Source organism: Marmota monax, unplaced genomic scaffold (genome assembly GCF_021218885.2).
Source record: "Marmota monax isolate L192 unplaced genomic scaffold, Marmota_monax_Labrador192_F-V1.1 WCK01_AAM20220418_F8-fsc00099, whole genome shotgun sequence".
Taxonomy (NCBI): domain Eukaryota; kingdom Metazoa; phylum Chordata; class Mammalia; order Rodentia; family Sciuridae; genus Marmota; species Marmota monax.
The window spans coordinates 5,788,064-5,807,318 of record NW_026692126.1 but is presented as its reverse complement, the minus strand read 5'-3'; the positions used below and the strand labels follow the sequence as shown (position 1 = coordinate 5,807,318).

The window sequence follows — 19,255 nt, the reverse complement described above, 5'->3', positions numbered from 1 at the left end:
TTCCAAACAAAACCATGCCAGATACATTTCCTTCAAGCTATGGCACCATTTCTCTGATGATTTGTATAGTTTCATAGTTATCTATGGTTGCTCCCTCTCCGCATTCTCTATTCAAATAGTATGCGACTCTTAACAGTCACAGGTCTGCCTTGTTTTACTTGAACTCTGAGTATCAGTCAATAAAGATGGTTGATCACCCTCTCTTTTTTAAAGAACATGATCTAAAGGGCATCCCAGCTGTTGCTTCCTAACACATCCTCATAAATCTCATACTGGATGAGTTTGTGGATCTTCTGGGTGGTTAATAGGTCTCTGAATTGCTCACTGGTTTTTTACGGCTGAAGGTTATGTAATGCTGCCCTTACATGTTGGGGGTTTGCTCTTCTAGGATGGCCTGAGCTGGAATATTCCAAAGGTAGAAGCTTTGCAAACTCTGGCCCACACTACCCACTGTCTCTCTCCATTGAGAAAATAATAGTGGGGATGCCCTGGTGGCAGTCCCTGGGTTTGTGTGCATGTGCTGATATAGAGGAAAAAAAATTGCAATCTTTCTATTCCTTTACAGTTCTGCAAATTGCATGTTTTGTTTTCAGGTGCAATGGAAATAATTAAGAACTTAATGCAGCGATTTTTTTTTTGTAGTTTCTGATTGTGCAAAAACAGGAGTAGAGAAGAAATAAAAACATACTCAAATTATTTTATTTCTGTGTGAAGACCTGTATGAACAGACAAAACCTTTTAGGATAAGTACATTGTACATAGAAGTCGGCCTTTTGGTGTGACTGAGGAAGTTCTCATGAATAGAGGACCTGTCACTGAAATTCAGAACTTTTTTATATGTGAAAGTACAACTTGGCAACTTTATCATCCATGAGAATGTGAGAGTTCTGGGAAGATGACTCATTCAGTTATGTAATGATATGAAACCATATTTGAATATAAAAATAAGTGAAAAACAGAGAGTCTAGGAGGGAGTACATACTGCTGACAATAGAGTATTCGGAATAGATATGAGTTCTTTGAGAAATTAACAGATACTCTAATAGTGAAGAAAAAATAATGAATACTGCTCGTTGAAACTGATTCCATTTAGCATGTCAAATTAAATATGAAAGGGTCTATAGAGATCCCTTGGTTCAAAACCATTCTGTAGATTAAAACACCAAACAAAATCTGAGGTCTGGGGAGGTTTATGGATTTGCCAAAGGGATGCACAGAGGTTGGGCACAGCAAGGTCAGATGACAGTCTTAACAGTCACAGGTCTGCCCTGTTTTGCTTGAACTCTTATTGGGTTACTGGGTTTCCTGTTGTTAAAATACATTATCTGACCTTCATTGGTTCTTGGGAAGATACAGCTGAAATACACATCCCAAATGCTTTTACATGCCTATGGAGACATATATGGCTAATAGATACACTATTACACCCAATTCTCATTTCTTTTTTGGGGTTTGGCACCACTGTATATCTGAGAAAAATCCTATAATGACTTTAATGTGTTTCTAAAGTGTTTTGGACCTAAAATATAATCCTATGTCCTGTGCAGGCTCAGGAATTTTTCACAATTTTATTTTCATTTGATATCTTTTACATGGGCTGTTTTACTCATGTTTTCTAATATCTCAGGTCTGCAGGCTGGAGTAGTTGAATTCTTAGAATCTGTGTTGAAGTGGAAATCCCCCATGACAGTTCTATTTTGGGGAGACAACTTTACTTAATGTGCACTGTCTACCACATAAAACTGAACTGACCTGAATGGTTTTCCTTTTTTTAGGGAAAGTAGGGAAACAACTGGAATTACAATATTTTTCCATTTATCTAATGTGAATATAAAAGTGATTATGTATGAAATACTAAAATATGTGGCAAAACAATAACGGTTAAATCTAGTTAACTTTTGTTTGTAATGAATTAGAATTCGCCTCCATATATTATTTGAAAATCAAAGACATTTAGTATCTGTGATTATAATGATGTATATATAGGAACTTTCTGGGTAGGCAGTTTGGTGAGAAGAGAAGGGAGTAGACACTGGAGTTCCCTTGCCAGGGTGAAGCTCCCGGCTGCCACTGTTCCCCAAGCATCTCCAGGAAAGTTCCTTATACTCCTTACCATTTTTAAGCAGGCAGGCAATAACACTGTCCCCACAGTAGGACTGAGATGAGTTATGCATCGAACTAACAAAGTACTTAGCACTTCAGAATTTTGCTTAGTTATTGCTGAGAGAATAAGTTAATGGTATATGAACTCATTATGTAAGGAGTCACTTGTCATTTTTTTGTTGTTGTTGTTTAAAAAAATACTTGAAAGAGAATAATATGTGGCTAGTTGAAATTAGGTGAATGGAATAGTTCCGGGACCCATTTCTCCTAAGATAACTGCATAATCTACCATGTCTCTATCTGTTTCTCTCTTCTTTTTATGCAATCTTTTTTTTTTAACTACTGATAACATTTTATGGTTTCCTCATTGGTTAGTGAATTAAAATCCTTGACATGTTCATTTTAGATGTGTATAGGAGTCATATTCCCCTTAAAAATTAGTTTTTAATGACCACTCCCAAGAGCTTATCTGCTTTGATAAAAGAAGACATTTTTTAAAAAGCGACATCCTGAAAGTCAGTTTCCTTTCAATGTCAAAAGTACGTTACTCTGCATTTTTGACTTGTTCCCAGTTAAATGACAACACCATTTAATGACTATTACCGGGAAAGATAAAATGATAGCTTTATTTACTTTTTAAAATTAAGCGCCCATTTGTGAATTCATGCACACTGAATTTTATAAATGTTCAGTAAACAAGATCAATGTTTTAAATTTCTTAATGCGAACATGAAGCTACCAGCAAGCAGGAGGCATCCACACACCACTCCTTGGAACTGTTTTAGGTACGTCAGTTGGTGGTTCTGTAGTTCATGTGGATTTCTGGGTTTATGTCACAGACCATCATCAAGAGCTGTTTAATCACATCCTCCATACACTTGTTGTAGCTCCCATTCAGTTCCTGAATCTTTCCCTGTGTTTGTTCTTCAATTTCGTAGGAGACATTACTCTGAGAACCCATTATCTAGGAAACAAGAGATGGAATTGTCACACCATAGTCATGTTAAAATTTTGTGGTTTTATAAACCGTAACCTATTTATTGATGATTGGTCTATGGAACACACACTATCTATTCTTTTTCCAGATTTTTTTCCCCCAGAGGACAGACTAGAACACTAAGACCATGAGTGTGAAGATGGACTTTCCTGCTATGGAAATGGCATAACAGGTTATTTTTTCACTTCTAACTGATGACCACGCAGTACAAATCACAAACCAGTTTACAGTCATGATACTATGCTCAGAAGTTTTCTCATCACATTTCTCATGTTTTGTACTAGTTTCCATTCTGATCTCACATCTCCCCTGTTGCTTATTTTCTGAATTACGAGTCTAGAAAACAAAATTGGTAGGCACCAGTAAGCCCACTTTGGCTAGTTTTTAAAGAGCTGGTTATTGGGTTTATTTTTGTTAAAATACATTATCTGACCTTCATTGATTCTTGGGAAGATACAGCTGAAATATACATCCCAAATGCTTTTACATGCCTATGGAGAAAGATATGGCTAATAGATACACTATTGAGAATTTTGGTATAAATTGAAATTCTTTCAAATTGAGATATGCTTGTTTATTTAATCAAATTATCAATTTAGCCACAGTTGAACAGAACTTTCTAATTACTCTTTAATTGGCTGTTAGCACTTTGCATCATGTTCTCTATCCTCTTAGTTTCTTATACAGCCATGAGTTGTGATTGGACCAAATCCTTATCTTGCAGGGAGAGTTATTATTCTAAAGGAAAACTGCACTGAGACACTTTGAAAGTCAATCTTAGCTAAACAATCAACTCTTAATTCATCTACCTGTGAACTTGATCTTTCTTTTTTTTTTAATTTTTTATTGTTGGTTGTTCAAAACATTACATAGTTCTTGATATATCATATTTCACACTTTGATTCAAGTGGGTTATGAACTCCCATTTTTACCCCGTATACAAATTGCAGAATCACATCAGTTACACATCCATTGATTTACATATTGCCATACTAGTGTCTGTTGTATTCCGCTGCCTTTCCTATCCTCTACTATCCCCCCTCCCCTCCCCTCCCCTCTTCTCTCTCTACCCCCTCTACTGTCATTCATTTCTCCCCCTTGTATTATTAAATGTGGTTTCATTAAGACAAGACAGCTGGATTTCCTCATTTTCCTCTTCTGTGTTAAGGGGAGAGGTGCATCTGGTATGATCTAAGTAGCTCCACTAATCATGACTTCCTCCTCAGGGTTGCTGGACTGTTCTAACATCTGGAACCCCCATCATTGTTCTGGATCCTAAGCTTCAAATCAAATGCAACTGAGGCTATTGAGCTCCAGTCCTTTTCTGTTTATAATCCAGGCAACAAGAGCATTCCAGTTCAAAGAAAATAATTTTGAGAAGATGCAGTTTCTGAGACACTAAATAACTTTTACAAAATAATATTTTCATAAATGAGTATACAGGAAGCAGACACACATGGTCCAAATTCCCCTTACTAAGGGGTTTAAAAATAATTCTACCCAATTCAAACTTTTTTTCTTTCTAAATTTACCGGTTTATTTTGGACTCTAAGGAATTGAAAAACATTTTTTTTCTCCTAAATCCAATGTCTTAAGTGTTGTGAGACTATTACCTATTCTGGGTACATATTTGTTAAGCAGAGTAGAATGACCATATCTCCAATCTCCAGATGTTTCAGAGAACTCATTACCTGTGTTGTGTTGTTCCTGTTGCAGAATCTTGTTAACATTTGGGACACTATATACATTACAAGTTGATCATTCTGTAACATGTCATGATCCATTTGTTCAAAAGGTGCCACACGTTAGGACTTTTTTCTACTTTTCAAAACTTCAACTTTGAGAGTGATGTGCACAGACTTCCAACCTAATGACTGATACTGACAGTCAGATCTTTCAACACTGAGTATCTTTCCTTAGCAATTGTTCAAATGCTCCAGTTTCAGGGATAGCAGAACTTCAGGACCCACAATCTTAAGCAAAAACAGTTTGGGATTCTCAATTTTCTATTACTTCAAGGAAACAAAATGCTCTCAAGATATGAATTCAGAAGTAAAAAATATAAAAGACTTCTGTGTGCTTGTGGAAACCATTATTTGGGCCTTTTGTTTGGATTCGTAGCTTATCTGACTTTTACTTATGTTAACAATAGATTTAATTTTCTGTAGTCCATATTTCCTTTTAGCAATGCCATATCTCTTCAGGAGTAGATGGTACATTAGGTAGAAATGATGAGCAAGGGATAAACAAGTCATTAATAAAGTGGTACCAGTGGATATATAACTATAACCCACATTTGAATAACCTGTCTGTGTTGATAAGTAAGAAGACTCGAAGAAACATATGTATTAACAAAAGCTAAAAGGCAACAACCAAAAAAGAAACATCAGGGTACAATACCCACAGCAGGCATAAAACCGTTTTTTTTGGGTCTCCTCCCAGACCTCCTAATTGCCCTGGGTTAATGATGACGAGATTTAATGGGAATAGCAATATGCCTGACATATGGAGGTCATGCCAAGGAAAGATCTGCAGTAATGGTTTTACATTATGCTTGAAGTAGCAAGAGGCTTAAACATGATGACTTTTCTATGTGAGCTTTTGATCAACTAGCTGTAAAATTGGCTTGGAGCTCCAATTATGAGAGCAAGAAAGAGTTTTAATTATTGTCTAAAGCAGTGAACAAATCTTGAACCAGATTTACATCTGATAGGATTCTTCAGGAGAAATAGTATTTCAAGAGGTTTAATCCAACCACTTGCAGAAATTATGGTCAGATTTGTTATGACTTAAAAAAAAAGAAATAACAACTATCTTTTCAGAGATATCCTACATATGATAATCAAAGCTGGTTGTTATGAAGGATGATTATTTTATCAGATTTTAATATAACAGGATCCAATGGGAAAGATAAAGCCACAGAGGAAATATTTAGTTATTCATTATTTCCACTAACGTTTATTGCATGCCTACTAGGAGGCAGACTGTTTTAAAACCTAGGAAAACAACAGAGAATAAAACAACGAATCTGCTATTTTGGTGCTTATAGTGAGAAGGAAAGACAGGCAGTAAGAAAAAAGTATAAATACTTAATATATCAGACAGTGATAAATGCAATGAAGAAAAAGAATGGACTGTAATGGAGTATTGCTTTCCTTTACTTTTAAAAGAGAGATAATTTTAGATAAGGTCATCAGGAAAGGAAGTTCATGATCACATATTAAAGAAAGATGAATGAGTCAAAAGATTAGAATTACAGGGAGTAACATGGGGTGTGTAAAGTTCCTGTGGCAGGGGCATGTTCTATTTGACAAGTTCATTCTATATCTTATCATGCAACTTAAAAATTAATTTTACTAGTAAACATTAAAGAAACAAAATGTTTTCTGTAGTTTTTTTTTAAATGGTGTCAGTCAATAATCTGTGGTAGCAATGATACTTTAGTTCCTTCAATTTGTATATTTGAGATTATGATTTTTTTAATACATAGTCAACATCAGACAACAACTATCCAGAGACATATTGTCTGACAAATTTAAAACACCTTGAAACTGAAAAGGTAAACTTGGTAATTCTGTAATGTTTAAGATCTAATTTGGTGTTTAGCCTTGTGTAGACTGTACCTGCCGAATCACAGCATAGTTCTCCTAAGGTTCCTCCTTATGCCTTATGAATATTAATATCTTATCCTCTATGCAGCATAAATCAGTGTGGGCATCCTGGCTTACCTTAGACTGTTTAAGTCGAAACTCCTGGTCTCTCTGCATTCTGTATTGGTCCACTTCAGCCATTGCCTCCTCCTTAGCTTGCTTCAGTCTCTTCCCCTTTCCTGGAAGTTCACAGTGGCGTAGAAGAAATGATATTTCTTTTAGATATGCATGGGATTTCAAATTTGATTTTTTAAAACATGGATGATTTCTCCATGTTTTTAGACTCCTCCCCCCTAGAATGTCAAACTTCATTGCAAAAAAATAATATTGAAAATTTCTTATTTTTCTATAGGATTCTTTAGAACATGGCAATGACAACTTTCTTTCACACTTACATGTTTAAATAAAATATCCGCCCGTTTACTCACAGCAGTAACAGCCAGAGAACAGCTTTTGGCTGTCACTTACTCGAAAAGACATCATTTGGTCAGATTTTCTGTCCTGATTTGCTGCCAGGAATCCTTCAGTCCACACCAACTGGATCCTATTTGCTACTGGCAGGTCTCCAAAATCACGACAAACATGCAACTCAGGCTCTATCAAACTGACTTATAATTTTTTTAGACATTTTATTGGGATTTTTTTTTCTTACCATTTGTTAATCTAGACTGTCTGATTAAACCCCATAGCACATCAAAGTAGATTTTCTTTCTCTTGTAGTAGCTTTCTCTGAGGGGGACTTGAAAGTGGTTGTAAAACCAATTGTTTTTAATGGTTAGGACATTTCGTTAAGCAGCCTTCAGCCACCAGACATCATATGAGATGAAAGTTTGAGACAAATAGAATCAGCTAAGCACACAAAGTTTTGGACAACTAATGTAATATTAATTGCTACTATGACCCCACCACCTTCAGGGGGTTAGGTACTAAGGATTTGTGATAATTAAACTTGTAGAGAAATGGAACCTTATGAAAATTCTTTTTTTCTCTGCATCTCCTATCTTTCCATTTCAGTAAAATGCCTTTCTTCTTTTGCCCATTTAGTATGATTTATCATGTCTCAAGATTTTGTTTATAATTTTTGTCAACTGTTACATTGTGTAGACTTTGAACTACATAATATGTTCTTATTAAGTAACACGGAAGAAAATCTTCATATCAACTTTTGTCTATCATCTGTGTATGTTATTGATATCTTTGTAGCATTCAAATGTAGACAGTTGCTAAATTTCCCTGCTAGGTTTGAGTGGCTTTGCTAGTCACTGAGTATGTATTTGAAATAAGGATAGATGCACTGACTTGCAAATTGAAATGTTCCTTTTTAATGTCTACCATCCTTGAATGGAACTGGTGAAACCTCACTTAGAATAGGTAATTAACTTTCTTTACTGTGTTGAAAATCCTCATCTGGTAAAAATGAATGTTCTTCTGGTGTTTGAGGCTTAGTGGTTGCTACATTAATGCCTACCTTCTCCCTAGTTAACTAATGCTCATATTGTGTATTCGGATTCCTTTGTTCTCTATGGTTCTTACCATTTTGTGGAACCAAACACATTCTATTCCCAGAGATTCTGTGAACAGAACAAATAGAAGTGTTGGTAGGGAAGCCGATTCCTTGATCCACAGACTACTTTCTTATCACTGTTTTTAACATCAGGACAATATAAAATGGTAATGTATGAACATTTTCATAGCAATAATGAGTTGCAATGCCTCTAAATATTTTATAAAATAAATCACACATGCCATCACTATGTTTAGTTGCATAATATCTAAAACGATTGGTTTCAAAGTCATACTCTTTAGCACATATTAATGATAAAATAATAATAACAATAACAGTAATAATAATGGGACACACACTGCATGCCCTTCCTCTGAGCAGGATCCTGTGATCCACTAAGACCATGCACATAAGCTCCAACACCCTGTGACAGGCTCAGTGTGTGTCTGTGATTCCCAGGTCATGGCACCAGTCACCTGCTGGCTCTCATTCAATTAAATAGGAGAGCCACAGGGAAATCGCTGCTGGCACAGTAGTTTTCTGGGTGGACTCAGCAGCTGCCACCGAGCAAGGGGCTGTGTGTACTACACCTGATTTACTCCAGTGGAAGAAACAGAAGTCTAAAGCCTACAGCTTGGTTAGAGGTGAAGCACATGCAAGTGTCAAATCCACTCATCTTAACCTCCAGCTTGCTTCTTGCTCTGTGTAGGAAGATGGTGAAATTTTGAAATTGTACTTGTTTACTCTGAAGCACCAAAAACATGGTGACTGTGGACAAAAAGAGGTTCATATTCTTAATTAATATCAGTACACTTTGTTTCAAATACAGGGGTAACCATATGAGAGAGTCAGATTTTCTATATAAATAATTGAATATATAATCCCCCAAATTCCTATAAAGACACAGGATTATCAAGCAGAGTGTCTTGATTTTTTGGTTTAGAAATTGTGTTCATCTGATGCATTGTGATTTTAAATAGTGCTAAAAATAATGCTGTATAGTTGTGTAGGAAAGGAGGGTTTTACTTTATTCTTCCATTATTCACTTCAATTTTACTGACCACCTACTATATAAGTATACAGTGAACAACAGAGGAGAAGTACACAATGCATGGTCCTTGCTTCCAGATGACATAAATTTCACATACTTTGGAAATGTGTGCATGCTGCTCCAGCTTCCAAGAGGAAAATTGTAAAACAAAATGGCAAACTGCCTACAAAAAGCAATTGTAAAAAAGCTAAAACATAAACCTTTGTTCTGCTTGTTCTGGAGCAGTTAAAAAATCACAATGCTTATAGAAACGATGCTACTAAAATTCTATAGAGAGTCCATGGTTTGCCTCTACTCCAATAGTCATGCTATGTCTTACATTAAAAAAGTAACCCCCAATGTAAACAAATTCACCCGGACACATATCACGGGACTGTGAGGAGGCTGTTGGAGGGGGTTAGGAGAAATCTCTGAGGAAGGAAACACTAGACTGAGTAGATGTACCAGCAAGGACAGAGTGAAGGGACAGACTACGAAAGGACAAGAAGATCCTTTATAAGATAGATTTGAGGACAGTCTAAATAGTTCAGCCTCATTCATTTTTAGACATGTAGCTTATTATGCGGACATCTACATTTAACAAGTCATGGTTGAGATATATTCTACAGAATTGTTTTGTGAAGAGAAAAAGGGGAAATCTTGACCTGATTTTCAGGTATTTTGTGGAGAAAGAGTTAGAAAATCAATTTGGGGCAAGTTAAAGCTGAATTCCACATATGCTCAAAGATAAGATCTTTTTGCTCAAAGATAGGCTCTGCTCTTTCTGGAACTGGACAAGTGAACTTCATGGCCCAAGATGCAAGCCCTAAGACACAGAGAAAGCAACTCTATTGCTTGGGCTGCTAAGCTTTTTTGGAATCATTTCTGATGGTAAAACTGATATTTCATTTATTTTCTCAGAAATGTGTCAGAATTATACACTTGGTACCACCAGAACAGGACATGATAAGCTTTGTAACTTGGAGCATGTTACTTAGAATTTGAGTCTGTTTTCTTATCTATAAAACAGAGCTAATAATCTCTTATAATAAGTTATTGGAAATATTAGAAAAGAAACTGAACTAGTTATTTAATGAGTTTTTAATCTTAGGAAAACAGGTTCAATTCTTGTTAAGAAGGAAAATGATAAGTGAGGCATGAGTTTAAGGAAAAGTCCTCAGGCCTTCCCCAGGGATATCCTAGGAGAGGTAATCATAGTCCAACAGGACAGACAAGTCTGGAATTTAGAGAAAGGACTGCAATGGAGGAAGATTTACATGTCAGTCATCCAGGTTTGGGTGTGTGCTAGTCATAGCAAAGGTATTTGGACAGAAATTAAGGGAGAGTATAAAGAATGAGGAGAAAAGAGGGATAAGGTCTCAAATTGGGGGAATATCAACGTTCAAGAAACGGAAGTGGATCCTCAGGAGAAGTCTGATAGTAGTAGGCAGAGAGGAAGAGAAATTAAAAAGACGCTAAACTCGTGAAGAGAACAACCCAAGCAGCCTATAGCCAATGGTATCAAATGCTACAGAAATCTGAAATGGACCACTTAGTCAATTAACATTCTCAGATGTCTAATAAGTACCACACACTTTTCTGGATGTATGGAAATCCCACAGACTTCCCGTTGTTATGGAATCTGCCTTTTGGATGCAATTCAGGAGAGAGATAGAAAATAGACAATGTATACATAATAGGACAAGGATGTTGGGTACTATGCAGAATAAAGGAGCATAAGGAATAGAGAGAAATGGTGATAGGTCCTAATTTAGATAGATCAGTTCCCTCAGATAAAATGAAAGGCAAAGCAGAGACTTGAAGGAAAAAGACAGATGGTCATGCAGGTAGACGAAGGGGAAGCCCGTTCAAGGTGGAGAGAACAGCAAGTTCAGAGGCCATGGTAGGAGGGCATTTGACATGTTCCAGGAATTGCAGAAACACCACCTCTTTGCTACGGCAAAGAAAACAGGACAGTTTAGTGTTAGGAGATGACCATAGTACTAGTAGTGGGGCCAGGTCAGGTGCCGCTCACAGCTCACAGCTCACAAGGCGTGTCTTTTGAGACACTAAATTCATGAAGGAGTCTTAGCTAAGGTGCGACATAATACTGATCATGATTTCAAAGGAGTTTTTGGCTGGTGTAGAAAAGATTTCGGGCTAAGGGAGTAGCATGGAGGTAAGTTGTAGTAGAGTTGACAAGAAGGGATTATACATTCTTTGGAGTTGGAGGAGTTGATTGATCAGTGTAAGAGACAAAGATGAGTTAGTGATGACCTCAACATTTTATTTTGAGGTGGAGTCTAGGATACAATTTTGTTGAGATGTCAAATATCCAGTAGTGATTTTGAAAAAGCTGATGTTCATCTGAATTTCGAGATCAGAGAAGCAGCTGGGGCAGGAACGATCAAATTTGGGATCCTCTACATGGAGTCAGGATTATAAAGTCAGAGGATTGGATGAGAGCACCTACGGAGTGTCTGCAGATGTACAGAATAGGTCCCCAGTGGGGTGCTGGTCTTCTCAGTGGGACTGAGAAGATCCAGAAGTCAACCATGAATGTAGTGTCCTGAAGTCAAATGGAAGAAGAATTTAAAGATGAAAGAGGAATTTAATTGTGAATGAGATATTGAATGCATCAGGTTTAGAAACATGGCTCATTTTGGCAAGAGGAGGTATGGTAGAATTGTAGGAATAAAAGCTCAGAGGAAAATAGAATGAAAAGATTATAGGCATAGGGAATATAAGCACTTATCTGGGAATTTTTAACCACTAACGGGGGCAAAGAAAGTAAGATAAGGAATCAATGTGGCCAAATAAACTTGACACTTAGAGGATATTGTGAATTTAATTTTGTACCTCCTGCCTCGCTACACCTACCCCCCCAAAAAATGACGTGTCAGAGTCCTAATCTCTGGTACTTGTGAATATGACCTTATTTGGGAATAAGAGCTATGAAGATGTGATTAAGTTAAGGTGAGGTTGTACTGGATTAAAGTGGGTCCTAAGTTCAATGACTGGTGTCCATGTAAAGAGAGGGAGATTTGGACACAAGGACTCAAAGACTAAACAGACACACAGTGAAAAAGGACATATGATTGTGGGGGCAGACAAAAGAATGATAGAGATACAATCCCAGGAGTGCCCACTGGGACAGAGGCATGCAGTACTCTTTGAGCACAGCCTGAAGGATTCCAACCTTGATAGCACCTCGCTTTGGGACTTCTGGTCTCCAGGACAGTAAGATAATACCTTTCTGTTGTTTAAACTCAACCACTTTGTGGTCATTTGTTACAGTGGCCCTAGGAAACAGATGCATAAAGAGTAGTGAGGAGCACAGAGATGATAACATCAGATAGACAGCAGAGGCTAAGACAGGTACTCTCACAAAGTAGAAAGGGTAGGTATCTGGATGAATGTGTCACCTGACAAAAATAAGGACAATCAGAACAGAGGCCACCTTGATTTGCTCTGAAAGCAAAGGATTATTTGGGGATGCTTGGAGATTTCTATTTGTTACTAATAACACCTACTACTTAAGGGGAAGAACATGTTCTTGGTTTGGGGGAATCATTAGTATTACCATAAAACCAACCAGATTCAAAGAATGCTATTATTTTTCTCACCAATTACAATCCCTGTAAAAAGAAATAAGTCACAAGAAAAAATAAAAAGAAAGCCCACCTCTCCTTTGGTGAAGTTGATTGTCACTGAGTTTCTCTTCTGACTCTAATCTAGTTCCCTTTCACATCCCCTTCCTTGATGTTTTCCTTGGCTTTTCTTTTACTTATATTTTCCTGATTAAAGATCACAATGAGTAGCTTTGTGTAGCTCTTGGATTAAATATAACCAAATGCTATTAGTTCAGAAAAATGGTCTATAATTTAATATCACCCACTCACAGAAATGAAAGTTCAGTATACTTACAAATACCCTGTTAAGCTACAGACTATAAAGAAAGAGGAAGTATTTACAGGCCTACAAAACATATAAGACAAGGCCATGAAATTCTAATATAACAACTTTTATTTTACTAGTTTATTAAAAGTCATGTCTTCATGAACCCAGAATATGCACTTGCAGAGTCAAGAATTTATTAAATCAAGGTGCCTGTTTAAATAATTCAGAATATCTGCACATTTGGAAACAAAAGGTAACTTGCAGATGTAAGAAAAAAATTATTTGTGGTTGATATTGTATATACCATAAAACTATTTTTTGCATTATTGTACTAGCTGACACAGCATATCCTATAATGCGATTTATAATTTTTTAGTTAAATTCAGACATTGTTTTCTACAGATTCTAAATGAGACAACTTGAGTGTTTATTTGTGAGAAGGGGTACAGTGCATGTTAGGAAATGATTCAAGAAATATGGGTCCTTCGTGTGATGTTGAGTCTCGTGCATTTGAGCATTTCCAACAGTGTTAATGCAGAGCTGCAGTTTTCCAAGTTTGCAATGCATGCAGCTTTCATAAAAGATCACAACTAAAAGCAAAATTGTCACATATTGCACAGAAACACAGTCTCTTTTCCTTGTGTGGACGGCGATACTGTGAATTTGTGAAATGATTCTGATTGAAGGCTCAGTTCAATCTTCAGTTCAATGGACCTCCAGGGCAACTCTATGATGTTCTGTTGTAAAAATGTAACTTGTCTTGGAGCAACGTGCCTACTTTTATGTTTTGATTAATGAACAATTTATTGGGCAAAAAAATGTTAACTCCTAGTAAGATTGTTTAAAGCAGTACAAACCTATTGTGATTCCATCTAACTGCTTTAAGGCTGTTTCACACGTAAAAATATATATGAGAATTTTAACTAATAAATATAATTAGTCTGTATTCAGTGAATAGAAATGAATATCTAAACCTTTCTCGTCAACTTACTGGAAATAGTCAAGGACTCCCTTGGAATAGGAAATATAGACCCCAAACAAAGGACCAGGGTACAAAGAATGAAACTAGATTTCTCTATTCTACTTACTCTTGTGTTGTTATTATTTATAACTATATATATATATATATATATATATATATATATATATATATATATATATATATATATAAAATACATATTAAATATCTCCACGTACTTAGTTTGAACTCAAATTCACTATCTTATGTACATTTTCATATTCTTTAAACATCTTGGTTATTAGGTAGACTGATAATAGCTTGTATTTTTATTTATTTTAAAAAAGGAAAGCTGAAGTTCAAAAATGCTAAATAACCTATGTTAAGAAACAGGTTTTAAACTTAAACCAACATTCCTTCTCCTGTAATGCCTCCCATGCTGACTTTCAAGCCTGTCCACAGCCCTGTCTACCTCCCTCTCAGTGCCTCTGTGTCTGGCGATTGAGGGCCTTGAGAGCAGGAACCGGCATATTCTGTTTCTACAGGCCTGATGGGCTTTGGCCTTCAGGAGAGTTCCTGATAACATCACACCACATTCCCTTGTCTGTATTCCCTAAGGCAAAATGTTTGTACTCTATATTGTATTATGTAACAGCTTTACTGGGATCTGAGACAGATCTCAATAATGAAATATATTAATATTTTTGCAACATAATATGTAAACATTGCCACCTTGTCTGTCTTGGACTTTTATTCCTAAAACAATTAACAATGAATTGCCTGAATTACCTTGGGTGGGTTTTCTTTTCTCTTCCCAAGCATTTCTTTTCATTTTAAAATACATACTCATGAGTCCTACTCAAGCAGACTCCTAAGTTTCTGACTTCCAAATAAATGAATGTAAGAAAGAGAAAGTGATACAGAACTTCTACAGTGGTTTTCACTATTGGGACTTATTAACCTTCATTCTGAATCTCTCTTCTGCCTTGATATACCAGATTTTCTAATTAATCTTTTTATAGAAAAAAATAAAGTAAAAACATGATTTTGTAAAAACGATGACTGCTCATACCACTCATGTCATTATGCATTTCTTATATCAACGGCCTCTTAGGTACTTATCTTCACTAGAGAGTTAAGTAAGAATCTTCAGGTACACATTAGTGCTTACATCAAGGTGGCACAAAACTTGAAAGGCACTCAGTCAATTCTTATTGAATAAAATAAATGAATGAAAACAAAAACTACTGAAACGTAAGGGAAGTTACAACATACCAACACACCCTTTGCCACAGCATGCTTGGGGTGTCAGGTAGGATGGGTGCTGTTGTGACCAGACACTGCTGCCTGTTAATGGCTGTGTAAGAAAACTGTATTCAGTGGAATTTGTGCTAAATCCTGTGTAATAAAGCAAAGATAACCCACTGACATTCTCTGAAACTCAGTGTATGAGTTAATTGTTGAAAGTTAAAATATTCTCCAAGATGGTTTTAAAGCCTGGGTTATTCTTTGTTATTGGTTCAATACTCATGAACAAAGATATGGTATACTAAGAAAAAAAAAGCCTGCATGTACTTTAAGTATTAGAAAATAAAATGAGCATTTTGTACAGAAGAAATATATTATGCATTTTTAATACTGATATCTGAGAAGAGGTTGCCCAAGGAGAGCACATGCTCAAGAGGCAAGAGAAAGGTTGGCTTTATCTTCAAGTGAAGTTGAAGCCATGTTGTCCTTAGTGGCTCCCACTCCCAAACAACCTACGTGGTTAGTAATATTTCTCTGCTGAATTTGAAAAAGGAGAAAAAAATAACTGGCAAGAACGATTTGAATTGTACAATAATATTGATGATATATGGGCTCGATATTGTCCTATGTTTTCTTCTCTATGAGGAAGCAAAGAACCTAATTGTCACATCTTTATTTTAATCTTCTCCTCTGGAAATTTTAAATGTGGTTAACAGAAAGTTCAACAAAAGGTAGGGGAGATTTTTTTTTTCAACCAGCCAGTATGGAACTGCTTTTTTTTTTTCTATAAAATTACTGCATTCATATCATCTTGCAATGATTTGTATTTTTGTTGTTGAAGAGGAAATTGGGAAGTAGGTAAAGCATGTGTTCTTTATCCTTCTCCTTCCTTTTCTCTCCTCTCCTCTCATCTCTAGCTGGAATCTTCTCTATTTGTGCTGTTGGTGTCTATATTGCTGAGAGTTCAGATAATGAATTTATCTTCATAAAGGGAAAGATTTTACCATGGGTGAAAGCCCTAGTGAACAGAGTAGTGCCTGTCTCCTTCCTGACTGCCTCTCTTGCATCATAGTGAACTATCCCACCACTTGCTCAATACAATTAAATAAGCTTTTTTTTTTTAGTAATTAAATAAGCTTTTATTCTAATTTGACCCCTACATTCACCAAAAGAGTCACAGAAGCAACAATTTTAAGATATAATTCCTACCTCCCCAAACTTTGGCTCCAATGGAAGAGTTGGGCAAAACAATTATGAAGAAGATGAATGCCTCTACAAATTATTATAAAGTAAATAATGAAGTGATGTAAAATAGAATAGTAGAAAAAAATACAGATTTGGGCCTAAGGGAACTTAATTCAAGCTGTATATCTGTAAATTGTTAGTTTTTTCATTATAAAAATGGATAAAATTCGTACAGTGCATTGGTTAATATCTTGACTGAGGAATCAGACCTCATCCAATGCTGTCTCTACCACTTACCCTCCCTGTGACCTTAGGTAAATTGCATAATTTCTCAAAGCATCACTTTCCCCTTTTGCAATAAAGGTCATAGTGAGTAGTAAACAAGATAAATATTGAGCATGGAGCCTGGCACCATATTTTCTCTTTTTAAAATATAGCTGTGGTCATATCATAAATTCTGTTTCAAAATATGAGTAACATTAACACCTCGTGAATATCAAAGAGTAGGAAAAAAGTTGAAGTTTATTGAGGACATTCACTTGCGAATATGTAGATACATGACTACATAAAAGGATAGAAAATGAGAATAAAATGGAAATATTTTTAAATATTTGGAATCAGCAGGGCATGGTGGCTCATGTCTGTAATCTCAGTGGCTTGGGAAGCTGAGGCAGGAGAACTGCAGGTTCAAAACCAGCCTTAGTAAGGTCCTAAGCAACTTTGAGACCCTGTCTCAAAATAAAAAAATAAAAAGGGCTGGGGATGTGGCTCTGTGGTTAAGTGCCCCTAGGTTCAATCTCTAATACTAAAAATAAATAAATAAATAAATAATAATAATAATAATAAAATATTGAGAATCAAAAGCTATCAAGAGAGGGATAACAATGAATTATAAACTGTTATGATCCCAATTTCATGGAAATGAAAACTGACGCTTAAAAAGGATAAAAACTTTGCACGTTTGCTGTCTAGTAGGGAGACTCAGTATGGAAGTTGTCAATCTCTTCACCTTTGCACAAAATTGAGGAAACGCAAGGTGTGGTGGCAGGAAGGAAGCTGTGAACCCAGGCATTAAGCAACATCTCCATAACCTCAAAATCTGTGATTTTTTTTTTCCACTTAGCACATGGCCTCTCAGAAGGATTTATATTAGGAAACTTCATCCCCACTATAAAAATACAAGTTTTAATGAACAACCTGGGTTTCACAGGGAGGATGGTAAACCAGGGTTTAAACTCAGGTGGGCCTGACCTGGAAGCCCATGCTCATGTCCCTGCTTCCCACAGCCTCACCCATTTTGTGACAAACCCCCTCACTGGCAATACTTACTCTTCTTGGCTTCCTCTAACTTGTCCTTGGCCCTTTTCTCTGCCTGAAGGAGCTGGTGGATTCCCTGGGACTGGCTGGTCATGGCAGCTCGCTCCAAGTCAGGATGCTTCTGTGAAACCCAGGAAATGGCAGGTCCAGTTATCTTTTGAGAAATCACCACATACCCTGGATTATTGTGTCAACAGCAAACACACAATTGTTTGCTCCAAACTGACCTCCTTGGGCGCCAAGGAGAGCCCAAGGTGGAATCCAGAAAAACAAGTTAAGTCAATATGAGGAAGTTGAGAAATCACCGTTTTTCTGACAGCATCAGCTCTTCTCTGTGAAATAAGGCCCCCTTTCATGGACTGTTGAGTCTACTTATAAAAAAATTGAGTAAGATGTCTTTTAGAATATTAGTTTCCCTAATCTTCCAAGAAATATCGACTTTTTTACTGAATTTATCTTTCAAGTTACAAGGTTTTTTCTTTGTTCCTTATCCATGCAGTATTAGTTCTCAGTCTTTATATGTTTCTAGTAATTCAATTATCTGCTGAGGGAAAATTTATTAACCTTCGCCAGGAAGGAGGTTTTCTGATTTTGTGCATAGAAGATGGACTAGGTAGGAATCTGTTCTTTTCTTTTCCCAGGCCTTAGGTGATAGGAATGAAAAGATTTTCTTTGGGTATTGTGCTGCTCTCTCATTTCAGGGACATCTTAGTAATGTGACTAAATATATGATAAGGGAAATTATAACTGTAGATTTTGAGGTTAAATTAAAACAATTTAAACATGCATATTACATTACTTACTGTTTGTGTTGCGTATTGTCCTAAGGTGGTACAGTAAAATCTACATACCTGATTTGATTCAATCCAGTAATAATTGGAAAAATGAAAATGTTGGTCACAGTGAAGAATCGTACAGTAATGGTTACATGAATCTAAACATCTTGTTTGAAACTAAGAGCTTTTGGTGAAAGCTTTTTTCCCTGAAGTGACTGGAGTTGCATTTATTAAAGCTTTTATAAACCACACCTCTATTACCACATCTATAAATTTCAGTTTCAATTATTTTAAATGTGTCCATGGATTTACAGATATTTGTAAAACAATCTGAGAATTAAATCTGAGTTCTTAATGGTTATTTTCCCCTAATCACTTTGAGTTGTCACATCCATACTGACATTCTTGCATTACCTTTGACAAATCTTTCCAAAAGGATTTTTTTTTTCAAAATAATCATTTTTCTTTCTTTTGGCATCCATGGCTAATTATCTTGTAAAATACTTAATTTTTATTGCATAATTTCAATAACTAATGCAACTGGAACAAACACATTTATGAATAATCACTGCTTTTGGTAGAAATAT

General features: G+C 36.1%; 1 protein-coding gene across 2 annotated transcripts; it reads right to left on the bottom strand.

Annotated features, from left to right (window-relative positions):
• Positions 1 to 2,702: 2,702 nt before the first annotated feature.
• Positions 2,703 to 18,087, bottom strand: Atp6v1g3 (ATPase H+ transporting V1 subunit G3). 2 transcript variants are annotated; one of them, XM_058586040.1, is made up of 4 exons: positions 17,905 to 18,013; positions 8,284 to 8,321; positions 6,829 to 6,929; positions 2,703 to 3,067 (listed from the first exon to the last, which is right to left on the bottom strand). In XM_058586040.1, exons 2-4 carry the CDS (start codon positions 8,303 to 8,305, stop codon positions 2,894 to 2,896), a joined length of 297 nt encoding a protein of 98 aa, XP_058442023.1. In that variant the 5' UTR covers positions 8,306 to 8,321; positions 17,905 to 18,013; the 3' UTR covers positions 2,703 to 2,893. The 2 variants fall into 2 exon arrangements, with proteins under 2 accessions (XP_058442023.1, XP_046320754.1); XM_046464798.2 differs by lacking the exon at positions 8,284 to 8,321 and having other exon boundaries at positions 17,905 to 18,087.
• Between the last annotated feature and the right edge of the window lie 1,168 nt (positions 18,088 to 19,255).